This window comes from Euprymna scolopes, chromosome 43 (assembly GCF_053919585.1).
Source record: "Euprymna scolopes isolate OS-2025 chromosome 43, ASM5391958v1, whole genome shotgun sequence".
Classification (NCBI taxonomy): Eukaryota; Metazoa; Mollusca; class Cephalopoda; order Sepiida; family Sepiolidae; genus Euprymna; species Euprymna scolopes.
Genome location: NC_136524.1, coordinates 46,529,180 through 46,543,381, shown reverse-complemented (window position 1 = coordinate 46,543,381; position 14,202 = coordinate 46,529,180). Strand labels below are relative to the sequence as shown.

The window sequence follows — 14,202 nt, the reverse complement described above, 5'->3', positions numbered from 1 at the left end:
GTTTGAAGTTTCAAATGATACCGATCTGGCGAAAATCTGTGACCCGTGTCAAAAGTTTTTGCGAGATATACAAACACACATACAAACACATTTTCGCTTTTATATATAGACTAGCGGGGGTACCCAGCGTTGCCCGGGTGTTTGGAGGTGTGTGTGCTGTTAAATAAAAAAAAAACCGGGGATAGGATCGAACCCGAAGCCTTGAGGCGAAGTTTGAAAATAAAATCGGCCAGTCAGAATGAGTTACTGAAAGATGTTTGAATTTATTTAAGTAAGAACCAAATTGACAGGTGCGCGCACGGAAGTCGTCAAATGTTACGACAACGACATTCAGCAAATGAGGTCAATGACAAGGTTTGTTTTTTAGAAGCGAAGTAAAAAAAAAACAATGTTAAAACTTAAGGGGGAGGGGTAATCAAAACATCGAAAAAAATACAAAAAAACTAACGTAAGGCAAACGAACGATGTTAAATGTAAAAAAAACAATCGAAAAAACAAAAGAAAACAGAAAAAAAACGAACACGTGAAAAATGGCTTAAATAAGCCTGTTTTGATATTAAAATTTAAAAAAATCGGGTACCTAGGTGTTTTTGGGTGTGTGGTCGGGGGGTGGATAAGCGAAGTAAAAAAAAACAAAAAAAAAAAACAAAAACTAATGTTACATGAAAAATGGCTTAAATAACACTGGTTCAATATTTAAATTTAAAAAATCGAAAAAAAAAAAAAAAAGAAAAAAAGACATCTCACACCACGATTCGAACCCAAAACATTTAGATAACAAACCAACATGCTAACCAAATGAGTTAACGCGACGTACATGAAATTTAGTCAGTTTTTCAACTATTTAAAGTAAATCAGATCATGACGTCATCTGACGCATGCGTAGAACCGGTCGTCGTCATGAGAGGACCGTTTTTGTTGGGGGTGGTGTATGTAGGAGAGGGTGACTGTTTTAATATTATAAAAAAAAACATAACACGATGTTAAAAAAAATTTGGAAAAACCAAAACAAAGCAAAAAGGAAAAAAAAGGGGTAAAAGAGGAAAAAAAAGTTTAGGTAGAAAGACAGGCTCGAAGCCGAAACATCAAGGCTAAGGCGGAAAAAAAAATGCCTGACACATTATCCCTACGCCAAAGAGACATACAACTGAGAACGGATAAAATGAAACCTTTAAAAACACTTGCAGGTGGTTTTAAACTAACGTCAACGTTTTCTAGGTCATAACATCATTGGCGTAGTAGCAGGAGCAGAGAAAATGAAAGAATGATTTTTTCGGCACCCCTCCCTGTACAAAACTGATGATTTTAGGGTGAAGGAATTAATGTTCTTGGCCAATTTTTCGATATTTGTCGGGTGAAGGTTGGAACTTAAAATGATACCTATCTGGCAAAAATCCGTGACCCGTGTCGAAAGTGTTTGCGAGACATACAAACACACATGCATACACACACACATTTTCGCTTTTATATATATAGATACATTATGCAATTTTGATAAAATTACCTTGGTCTAGAAGGAGTTCTTCATTGAGTGCTGACAAGAAAGATCAGCATCCTGATAATAATCACTAATAAAATACATGATATTAGTTCGAAATGATTTTATAACCTTTAATTCTTGCCTTTAATCTAAGCAAATAGCAAAGTTTTTTTTCTTTGTAGAAAACTAGCGAGGGGTACTCAGCGTTTCCCGGGTGTTTGGAGGTGTGTGTGGAAACTCGGGGGTGGGGGGTAAAAAAAAAGTAAGTACGAGGATCGAACCCGAACCCCTGAGGCAAAGTTGTAAATTAAAGTGTGAAAAAAAAAAGTGCAATGTTAACGATTGCCCCACCGTGAGATGCTAACGGAAACATGTTTGAATTTATTTAATTACTTGGATTTGGCAGGTGCCCGTTTTAATGAGTTAATGAGGTCAAGTTTAACTGCGGAACGCTTTTTTTTAATTTTTTTTTTTCCCCCCAAGATGTTATAGGAAAAAGACTAACCCACATGCGGCGAGCGACAAATGTTGAATATTTATCTTCCCAAAATCGAGCAAATTAAATAGACAGGCGAGCTTCGTTGCTAACTGTGAGATATTACGATTTATATGTGACTAGTGAGGGGTACCCGGCGTTGCCCGGGTGTTTGGAGGTGTGTGTGGAAACTCCGGGGAGGGGGGGGTTAAAAAAAAAAAAGAAGTAAGTATAAGGATTGAACCCGAACCCTTGAGGCAAAGTTGTAAATTAAAGTGTGAAAAAAAAAAGTGCAATGTTAACGATTGCCCCACCGTGAGATGCTAACGGAAACATGTTTGAATTTATTTAATTACTTGGATTTGGCAGGTGCCCGTTTTAATGAGTTAATGAGGTCAAGTTTAACTGCGGAACGCTTTTTTTGATTTTTTTTTTCCCCCCCAAGATGTTATAGGAAAAAGACTAACCCACATGCGGCGAGCGACAAATGTTGAATATTTATTTTCCCAAAATCGAGCAAATTAAATAGACAGGCGAGCTTCGTTGCTAACTGTGAGATATTATGATTTATATGTGACTAGTGAGGGGTACCCGGCGTTGCCCGGGTGTTTGAAGGTGTGTGTGGAAACTCCAGGGAGGGGGGGGTTAAAAAAAAAAAAAAAAAGTAAGTATGAGGATTGAACCCGAACCTTTGAGGCAAAGTTGTAAATTAAAGTGTGAAAAAAAAAAAAAATGTGCAACGTTAACCATTGCCCCACCGCAACATTCTAACGGAAACACGTTTGAATTTATTTAATTACTTGGATTTAGCAGGTGCCCGTTTTAATGAGTTAATGAGGTCAAGTTTACTGCTGAATGCTTTTTTTCCCTCAAGATGTTATAGGAAAAAGACTAACCCACATGCGGCGAGCGACAAATGTTGAATATTTATCTTCCCGAAATCAAGCAAATTAAATAGACAGGCGAACTTCGTTGTTAACTGAGATATTATGATTTATATGTGATATAAAAAGTTTTAAAAAGTTGTGAAGCGAGCGACCGCTTCTCTAAAAAAAGCCTTTTGTTGACATACAGAAAAAGCAAACACACACACATACATTTTCGCTTTTATATATATATATATATAGATATAAAAAGTTTTAAAAAGTTGTGAAGCGACCCACCGCTTCTCTGAAAGAAGCCTTTTGTAGATATACAGAAAAAGCGAACACATATACATACATACATTTTCGCTTTTATATTTATAGATAAGTTATAAAAAGATTTGTGCGTTGTGATACTACACTTCATCTTTAGAAAAATAAAAGTTATAAGAAAATTATGTGATCTTCAAATATCGCTTGTTTTTTTCCATAACTTATCGTTGACAGATTGAATATAAAAATAATTGAATGAAATCAAATTCTTTGTTCATGGAATTGTGCATCAATAATTTGGTTAAAGCAAGCATAAAGCACATTTTTATATCTTTTTGCTAGAAAGTTAGGTGCTTCTTTAGAATTAAACCTATTTTCGAAACAAAAATACAGAAAACAACACAATGCACTTAGCAACTGAGGTCGAAAATACGTGTTGTTCACGAGATCAAGTTTTTTTTTTTTTTTTTTTACATAGGCGTCACCACTTATCAAGGCCGATAGGCCACTCAAGGATAAGGGTTAAAGAGTGTAGAGTAGTCAAAAGGACAATATAGTAATCGATAGTAATGGAAGTTCAGTAAATTTGTTAACTTAAGTGGAACGGCTCATCAGAAACTTGTTCACGTTGGACTTGAAGACAACCATATTATAGACAGCTGGAAAGCAGGAAAACGGAAGACAATTCCACCGGCGTGCAGTTCTAAGAAAGAAGCTTTGATCATGGAATCTATGTTTAGGTTTAGGCACAGATAAAGAGTGGGGAAAATTATTGATAATGTTTTCAGCTAGTCTAGTGTTTCTTGTGAAAGTTTGGCGAGGGGGGACCATAGATTGAAGCTCAGTCGAACACTTTCCATGAAAATAACGATAAAGCAGAGACAAACTCGCAATATCTCTTCTGTGAGATAGAGGTTGCAGCGAAGAAAAAAAGGACATCTCCCACCAGGCCACGAAGTCTATTTTGAACTATCAAGGCAGGACAAGTCTTTTTTAGCAGCTCCTGCCCATATGTGGCAACAGTATTCCATCCTTGGACGTATCTGGCTCTTATATAGATAGAGAATTGCATCAGCAGTGAGATATCTACTGGATCGATAGAAGGATCCGACCATTTTTCCAGCGACCTTGGCAACAGATTTGATGTACGTATTCCATTTAAGATCAGGAGTAAAGGTCAAGCCCAGAAGCTTGTCAAAACTTGAGGCCTCCTGAAGATGAGAGCTATTCATTTTAATTGATGCCAGATGGGGATCAGAACGTTGATGATGTAAAGATAGAAGCTTGGTTTTAGATGCATTAAAAGTAACCAGCCACTCCTTTCCCCATTGTACAACGTGATCAAGATCAGAGGAGAGAGAATCAGAGAGAACTTGGTCGTTTACTGTCTTAGATGTGCTACCATAGATGGTAGTGTCGTCAGCAAAAATGTCTACGAATGATGTAAGGATGTGATTTGGAAGATCATTAATGTAGATCAGGAAAAGAGTTGGTCCCAGGATGGACCCCTGAGGGACTCCAGCATTTATACTGTGAGCTTCTGATTTTTGCCCATCAACTACTACTCTTATGAACCTATCAGAGAGAAATGATTTAATAATTGAGAAGACATCTCCAGCTATACCATAGCTGGAGATCTTATGAAGTAAACCTTTATGCCATACTCTATCAAAGGCCTTTGATATGTCAAGAGCAATTGCCCTAGAAAGGTTGCCTCTGTCGAGAGATTCGCTAATCCTATAGGATATAACTGTAAGCACATCTGCTGTAGATCTACCAGAACGGAAACCATATTGTTAGCAAGAAAACGGGAAGAAATTAGGACAAAAAACTCACAGAAAACAGCTAAAGTTGTAGGTCTTTGTAGATGGAAAGTACCTTCTTGGAGATGATGCTCTCCGTGATGGTATTTCCTGCCAGCTCCTTATTGCATATCCACAACAACAGAAGTCTGTCTATCTCGTCATGGGTATTGGTCCTCAATTTGGAAAGAGTAACACCCCTGGTGCATTTTATAACTTTCATGGTATCTTCCTGTTTCAATATCGTACAGATCATTGATAATGGCCAATCACTCACACGAACATTATTTCTTCTTCATTTTGATCAACATCGTCTTTTTTTTTTTTTTTTTTCCGAGGCCATCTTTCCATTTCAAACTCATAGCTTTTTTTTTTTTTTTTTTTTACAAGGTAGTCACCAATTATCAAGGCCCGGAAGCTACTCTGGGATAAGGGTTATTGCGTGTACAGTACGTTAGTTTTGGAGATCTGATAAAGTGTCTTACTTAAGGAGGCGTCACAAAAAGGAGATGCAATTTGATGAAAACAGCACAACACAATGCATTTAGCACGATTTACGACCTCAGTCGCAAACGAAAACGTGTGTTGTTCACAAGATCAAATTAGCAATAAAATGGGAAGAAATTAGAACCAAAAACTCACAGAAAACAGCTTATATTAAGTTAGAGAACATGTGTTGATTAATTATATCAAGTTAGAGAACATGTGTTGATTAATTATATCAAGTTAGAGAGCATTTGTTGATTAATTATATTAAGTTAGAGAAAATTTGTTGATTAATTATATCAAGTTAGAGAGCATGTGTTGATTAATTATATCAAGTTAGAGAACATGTGTTGATTAATTATATCAAGTTAGAGAGCATGTGTTGATTAATTATATTAAGTTAGAGAACATGTGTTGATTAATTATATTAAGTTAGAGAACATGTGTTGATTAATTATATTAAGTTAGAGAACATGTGTTGATTAATTATATTAAGTTAGAGAACATGTGTTGATTAATTATATCAAGTTAGAGAACATGTGTTGATTAATTATATCAAGTTAGAGAGCATTCGTTGATTAATTATATCAAGTTAGAGAGCATTCGTTGATTAATTATATCAAGTTAGAGAGCATTCGTTGATTAATTATATCAAGTTAGAGAACATGTGTTGATTAATTATATCAAGTTAGAGAACATGTGTTGATTAATTATATTAAGTTAGAGAGCATGTGTTGATTAATTAAGTTAGAGAGCATGTGTTGATTAATTAAGTTAGAGAGCATGTGTTGATTAATTAAGTTAGAGAGCATTTGTTGATTAATTAAGTTAGAGAGCATTTGTTGATTAATTAAGTTAGAGAGCATTTGTTGATTAATTAAGTTAGAGAGCATGTGTTGATTAATTAAGTTAGAGAGCATGTGTTGATTAATTAAGTTAGAGAGCATGTGTTGATTAATTAAGTTAGAGAGCATTTGTTGATTAATTAAGTTAGAGAGCATTTGTTGATTAATTAAGTTAGAGAGCATTTGTTGATTAATTAAGTTAGAGAGCATTTGTTGATTAATTAAGTTAGAGAGCATTTGTTGATTAATTAAGTTAGAGAGCATTTGTTGATTAATTAAGTTAGAGAGCATGTGTTGATTAATTATATTAAGTTAGAGAGCATGTGTTGATTAATTAAGTTAGAGAGCATTTGTTGATTAATTAAGTTAGAGAGCATTTGTTGATTAATTAAGTTAGAGAGCATTTGTTGATTAATTAAGTTAGAGAGCATGTGTTGATTAATTAAGTTAGAGAGCATGTGTTGATTAATTAAGTTAGAGAGCATTTGTTGATTAATTAAATTAAGTTAGAGAGCATGTGTTGATTAATTAAGTTAGAGAGCATGTGTTGATTAATTAAGTTAGAGAGCATGTGTTGATTAATTAAGTTAGAGAGCATTTGTTGATTAATTAAGTTAGAGAGCATTTGTTGATTAATTAAGTTAGAGAGCATTTGTTGATTAATTAAGTTAGAGAGCATGTGTTGATTAATTAAGTTAGAGAGCATGTGTTGATTAATTAAGTTAGAGAGCATGTGTTGATTAATTATATTAAGTTAGAGAGCATGTGTTGATTAATTAAGTTAGAGAGCATGTGTTGATTAATTAAGTTAGAGAGCATGTGTTGATTAATTAAGTTAGAGAGCATTTGTTGATTAATTAAGTTAGAGAGCATTTGTTGATTAATTAAGTTAGAGAGCATTTGTTGATTAATTAAGTTAGAGAGCATGTGTTGATTAATTAAGTTAGAGAGCATGTGTTGATTAATTAAGTTAGAGAGCATGTGTTGATTAATTAAGTTAGAGAGCATGTGTTGATTAATTAAGTTAGAGAGCATGTGTTGATTAATTAAGTTAGAGAGCATGTGTTGATTAATTAAGTTAGAGAGCATGTGTTGATTAATTAAGTTAGAGAGCATTTGTTGATTAATTAAGTTAGAGAGCATTTGTTGATTAATTAAGTTAGAGAGCATTTGTTGATTAATTAAGTTAGAGAGCATTTGTTGATTAATTAAGTTAGAGAGCATTTGTTGATTAATTAAGTTAGAGAGCATTTGTTGATTAATTAAGTTAGAGAGCATTTGTTGATTAATTAAGTTAGAGAGCATGTGTTGATTAATTATATTAAGTTAGAGAGCATGTGTTGATTAATTATATTAAGTTAGAGAACATGTGTTGATTAATTATATTAAGTTAGAGAACATGTGTTGACTAATAAGATGTGAAGAATAAAAGAATGAACAATAATAAAACATAAAAAGTTAAAAGGCGTCACAGTTAGACGAGATGTTGAGAGAAAACGGTGTAAGGGCAGACATGTTCCTAATAAAAAAAAAAATGGGCACCATTAAGGAGACGTAGTGAAACACAACACACTTAACCACCTAGTGGCAGCATCTAGTAACTTGTAACTTGGATTTTCGTTCGTATGTAGGGCAAGATTTTTTATCTGAAGACATCTTATATCTTGAATTTCTCTTAACTAGAGTAGCTCGTATGTAGAGGGCAACTGGATATATATATATATATATATATATATATATATATATTTATTTACTTATATAAGCAGCATTCTTTCCGTTAAGCATATTTCATTAAATAACGCAGACAATTTCTGTCTACCGATTATTGTTTGGATTCTTTCCAACCTTAATTTTCTTGCTTCACATTGATATTCATATTCACATAGCTACCATAGTCACTGTTGACCCCAGTACTTTTGAATTTGTCTGAATTCATCATCAGGGATAATTAATACTGAGCTGATTTTAGAATATTTATAGAAGTGTTTTTGGTCCCCCGACAAAAGGGAGGTGGACCTGTATATTCAGCCTTGTCCGTTTGTCTGTCTGCACTTTTCTCAATAACTACATCTTGGAATCTTTTGAAATTTTGCACAAACATTAAACATGATATGAGAATATTTATAGAAGTATGTCATCTTTAAAAATAAATCACGTAAATTGATCAAGTAGATTTTTGTTTAAGAAAATCAAATTTTATGATGAAGCAAGACATGTTTTGATCCACCATATTTAATAAATAATGGAGAAACAACTCCATTTAGATGATTGAGATGAAAACCAGTCTTCTAACAGCTACAATTTCCTATTAAAATCTCTAAAAAAATTATAAAAGATAATTTTCTATATACAAAAAGAAAAAAAAAAGCTAGATCAATTCATATGATTTTTTTGAATATGAGATCTTTTTCCTGTGCCAAAAAAAAATAAATAAATAAATAAATTGCAGAAAAAATATTTATAATCTATATATCATTAGATCATAAATATTTTTTCCTGCAATTTATTTTTTTTTAAAAAGGTTTAATTCTAAATAAGCACAGAAAGCTATGCTGGTCAATGTTACAGGGGAAAATCTCACTCTGCTTTACATATAAGTATATTTACCTTGATTTGCTAGAGATCAAGATCTTAGTTGGATCCAATACCCCGCATGCTAACCCTGCAGCATGAATCGCCCTTAATGCAGAACTTAACTGTACAATATATGCCCAAATAAGGCTTTCAGGAAGCAAACCAGCATGTTGACGTGGTCCGTTGGCACCAGTGGCACCTGTGAAAGAAAAAAGAAAAGAACAAATTTTAAAACTGAAAAGAAACTGTTATAAGCCATACGCACTATTGGGCAAGCTCTAACCTCTGCCTCATCGCGGCAATGTCTCTTACTTTTACCTGCTTTACATGTACAGTAATACTTTTGGTTATTGAATGTTTCAGTGGTCGAATAACAGAAGTTAGATTTTCTTGCCTTCGTAGTTAAATGAAAATTTAGAGTTCGAACCACCGGCTTCGTTTTGAATGTTGAGATTCATACATCTCGGATCAGATCAGTGGATTTGTGCATGATATATTTTTTTTAAGTGTAGTGTAACAATCTCCACTCAGACGATGAGAAATCTGAACAAGAGTTATGCGATTCATACCGGTCGGATCAGTTTTACGATTACTTTAATGTAATGTACTCTGATGAACTCGCAGCATTTATGCCCCTTCCCTTGACATACATATCCCCAACAAGCAGCAAAATCCCACCCCTTTACTATTAATATCGTTATATACCAGAACGCCTTCTACTTTAATCATTTTTTTTCTCTCTTGGACTGCTAGACTTTGAAATTCCCTCCCAGTTTGCTGCATTCCGACTGTACTAACCTGGAGAAGTGTAAATGTAATGTGAACAGACATCTTACTGCTCAAATCCCCACATTGCCCTGTTATGCACGATCCCAAATAATAGCCCTTTATGTTCAAAGTGGCAATTTTCCTTGTTTGAGGTAAAAAAAAAAAAAAAAAAAAGAGTATTTAAAATAAAAATAAAAATAAAAATATAATGCAAATATTTTATTTTTAAAATTTTTGTCAGAATACTCTTTTCAGAGATGGAAGGCGTTTTCATATCAATATTGAAAATGTTATCCTTTTATTTTTTTAGTAACACTGGTTGTTGTAGTATTACATAATGTACTACGTTGGATAGCAATCACATCAACTAATGCTAATATGGAGAATCAAACTAAGTGCCAATCCAAGCAACATGAACTTTGGGAAATAAACAGATTCCCACAAAAGATGACCTAGAGGTTAAGTCTGAGGTTAAATGAGGTCGCACAGACTCCTTCAGTATTTAACAGACTATGGATACCCACGAAGAGATGCCTGCACATGAAATTTCTGTGGCAGGAGGTGCGCAATCTCTAACCAAACCTCTCCTGAGTCAACATTGTTAAAAACCAGTGGCAAGTGAAGTGTATGTACAAGGCAACTGAAAACAAATGCCGAGATAAGCAGAGAGCACATACAGTGCCTAGAATTCCCAAATGATCACCCATCTAGTACAACGTTACTTAACTTCGGTGATCTGACAAGAACCGGTGTGTCAACGCGATTATGCTGTATAGGAGGTCAAAGTAGAGAAAAAACAGACATCAGTTGACGTGATGCATAATGTCACAGATATTGAGGTAACAAAAAAAAGAAAAAAGAAGGTTTCCGATCAGTCTGTCGATAGAACATTGCGCAAGACAGATCACAAATAATGCAGTCATAAACTTAGACACGAGATTAAATAAGTTTAAAGTAGAGAAAAAAGGATTTGTTAAAAGTGGGGTGAATGGGCACAGGAAAAAAAAATAATGACAGGAAAAAGAAGCAGATGAAAAAAATGACACAGACGAAAAAAAAAATCCGACAGACGAAAAAAAAAATGACACAGACGAAAAAAAATCCGACAGACGAAAAAAAAAATGACACAGACGAAAAAAAAAAATGACACAGACGAAAAAAAAATGACACAGACGAAAAAACAATACAGACAAAAAAAACGACAGACGAAAAAACAGAAAAGCACAGAAAAGAAAAAATATAAAAGAAAACAAAAGTTTTCATACTGGAATAATTATCCAATAATTTCTTGCAGAAAAAGCAATAATTTTTTTTTTAATTTGATATTTCAGTTTTCAAGCATAAGATTAAATGAACTGAATAGAATTTACCTTTATTTGCAGTAAAAGACCTTTGTGTTTCAGCATTTAAGGTACCAGAATAACCATTCAATGTTGATGGTGCTGTGAAATGCCGTAACATTAAAGTTTCAGCAACAGGATGGAAATCGTAGACAAATATCAAAGCTACAAAGGAATAGAAAAGGGAAACGTCATAATTTATTCAATCTAATATATAAAAGGCAAAATGTGCGTGTGCGTGTCTACCAAAAACTTTGGACACACGTGACGGATCCTAACAAGATCAGTATCATTTTGAAGCTAGACGTCGCGGATGACATGTATCGAAAAATTGGACAAAAAACATTAATTCCTTCACCCTCAACTGGGCAGTTTTTTTTTTTGGAGGGGTCAGTTTTTGCATCAACATTTTCGCAAAGTCATTGTCTAGCTTGAATTTACTACGCTTAATTTCAACACTTGAGACTTCCGGTTGCACCATGGAGAAATCAATTAAGACGCCAGGTTTTTTTTTTTTGTTTTTTTTTAAACCTTTTCTTCTTAGCGTTATGGGTTTGAACCTGCCTGCCTACTACCATTTTTTTTTTTTTTTTTAACTTCTCTTCACTCAGGCCACCTACTGTTGCTTTTATCCCCCCCCTCTCCTCTGGGTTCCTTACTAAACAATCTAGACACACCTAGGCAATGCTAGGCACCCCGCTACTACTATTTTTTTTTTTTTTGCATATATATTCCATTTTTTTGGTGGATTTTTCTGGTGCTTTGCCTACATATTTGCACGAAGGACATCCCTATGACAAAGGCGGTTATGTTCAAATTTTGCTGGTCCCTAGAAAACACATCTTCTATTTGCTGCAATCCCTTGCTGCACTCTGCCAGGAGCTCAGGGAAATTCCATAACACTTCAGGTTGTCTTTTAGTTTATCCTTGTAACGCAGCAAGGGATGCTCTATTTTCATCATATCTATATTATTTTGGTAAAATATGTTTTTTTCAATTATATTTCACTCTTTGCGTATACCAATCCTTTTTGTTTAGAAGCTCAATGTATGTTAAATATATGTAACAGAGCATATTTAAAAGAATAACAGATACAAATATTTATTTTTCATGCAAGACAGCTCCCCCAGCATGTTAGATTTCGATACATGTTTTACAGTTCCGTTTCATTATGCAGAAACAAAAGGTTATTATTATGTCAATACCAGCACTTTTTTGTGTATATACTCTTCAGAAAAATTAGAAATTCTTTACTTAGATAGAAAAAAATGCATGACAATAAATTCGTACAACTTTCTTATTTCAATTCATGCTAGGCTGAAAATCTGCTGAAACTGCTCGCGATATCAACAAAATATTTGGCCAAGGAACCACTACTGAATGTACAGAACAATGGTTTAAGAAATTTCATGGCAGCGATGAGAGTTTTGAAGATGATGAGCACAGTGGTCAGCTATCAGATGTTGGCAATGATCAATTAAGAGTCTTAGTCGAAGCCAATCCACACACAACTGTTTGAGAACTTCTTTCTGAATTAGAGGTAATGTATACGATTTCCAACCACTTGAGATTGGATAGACAAAAAAAACAAAAAAAAATTGATAAATGGGTACCTCATGGATTGAATGACAACCCAAAAGAAACGCTGTTAAGAAGTGTCTTCTTCCCTTCTTTTTGCATAAAAGGGCCCATTTTTCGACCGGGTTGTGACTTGTAATGAAAATTGGGTTCTTTACAACAAACAATGATGCACAGCTCAATGGTTAGACGCCAACGAAGCTCCATGACACTTCCCGAAGCCAGAATTGAACCAAAAGGTCATGCTGACTATTTGGTGGCCCCCGATCGATCTTATCCATTAATTTTTTGAATGCAGGCGAAACTATTTTGGTGAAGTACTGTCAACAAATGGATGAAATGCATCAGAAACTTTGACGACAACACACAGCATTAGTCAACAGAAAAACCCCAATTCTCCACGACAACAATGCCCGACTACATGTTGCTAAATCGATCCAGCAGAAATTGAATGAATTGGGCTATGAAACTATGTTTTGTTTTATGGCATATCAACCACTTTTGGGTCATTTAATGGCGAAACATTAAATGTAATGTGTTAGATGTTGGTTAGATGTTTTTGGTTTTTCTTGTGGAATCTTGTTATATTTTGTTGTATATTATAATCTTTTTCAGGAATTCAATAATTTTTTTCTGGGTCGATTTTGTTAAATATCGACCTTAGATTATTTGCCCAATCATGATTTATTCAGGTTTGTTAAAAATCCACATAGCTTGCTAGTATATGATGTACTGTGTAGGGCTCCTGACACATTAGTCACTTTTTCTCCTTTTAGTAGATGTGACATGAATGTGACGTATTCATTGTCTAGTCATTACTTCTTTTCTTGGCATTTTTTGGTATCTTTTATTCCAATGTTTGGTGTTATTTTGATTTAGTTTATTCTCTGTGCATAAGTTCCAATTTTCTTGAGATTTTCTTATATATATATATTTTTATTTTTTTTAAAATAAACTGACTAAAGTAAAACTATTGAAACAATAAAAACCTTAATAGAACAATATACTCTTCTTTTTAATGAAGGTTGAAGAAATTCAAATGCTTCAAGTCTCAACATAAAATTGGTTGGTTGGTTTTTGTTTTACGGCATATCAACCTTTTTCAGGTTATTTAGTGCCGAATCTAGTTATTTTGAGGAACGATTTTTAATGGCGTATATTTTTTTTTTTTTTTACGTCAGATTCTATTTAACCCATAGTTGGGACGCTAACAGGTACTATCACTCCGGGTCAGAGTGGACCTGGGAGCAATGGCAATTAAAGGGTGGCTCCACACTCCCCAAAGCCCGCAAGGTGGGGCTTCACCATCGGATATACTTTTAGGTCATATCCAGGACCGTCAACATAAAATTGGGTGGATATTTAGAATTACACTTATTCAAAAAAAAAAAAATAAAATGAATAAATAAATAAATAATACAGAAAAATCGTTGGTTTGATATTTTCTTTTTTGTTGAAGACGTGTGTATATTATGGATGGAAACACATTGATATGCAGGGTTTGATGGGCATGATGTGAGCTTTAAGTTATATTGTAGAGCTAGTTTTTGTTTTCTTAGGATCAGTGATGGTTCGTTAGCTTCTATGCAAGATCTCCATTGGAGAGGTTCTGAATGCTCCCAAGGCCAATCTCAATCCTTGATGGTGTATCGTATCCAATTCCTTCACATGATTTTCTGGCTACTCCATATATGTAACATCCATAGTCAAGTTTGGAT

General features: G+C 34.1%; 1 protein-coding gene across 16 annotated transcripts in view; it reads right to left on the bottom strand.

Moving 5' to 3' along the window:
• LOC145268317 (PAN2-PAN3 deadenylation complex subunit pan3-like) overlaps positions 1-14,202 on the bottom strand; it is a 412,758-nt gene that overhangs the window by 173,731 nt on the left and 224,825 nt on the right. For all 16 annotated transcript variants that reach the window (XM_080123796.1, XM_080123781.1, XM_080123790.1 and 13 more), the window contains 2 exons: positions 10,937-11,071; positions 8,832-8,997 (listed from right to left, as the gene is read on the bottom strand). In XM_080123796.1, coding sequence (XP_079979922.1) covers positions 8,832-8,997; positions 10,937-11,071 — 301 coding nt within the window. The remainder of the gene's footprint in view (positions 1-8,831; positions 8,998-10,936; positions 11,072-14,202) is intronic.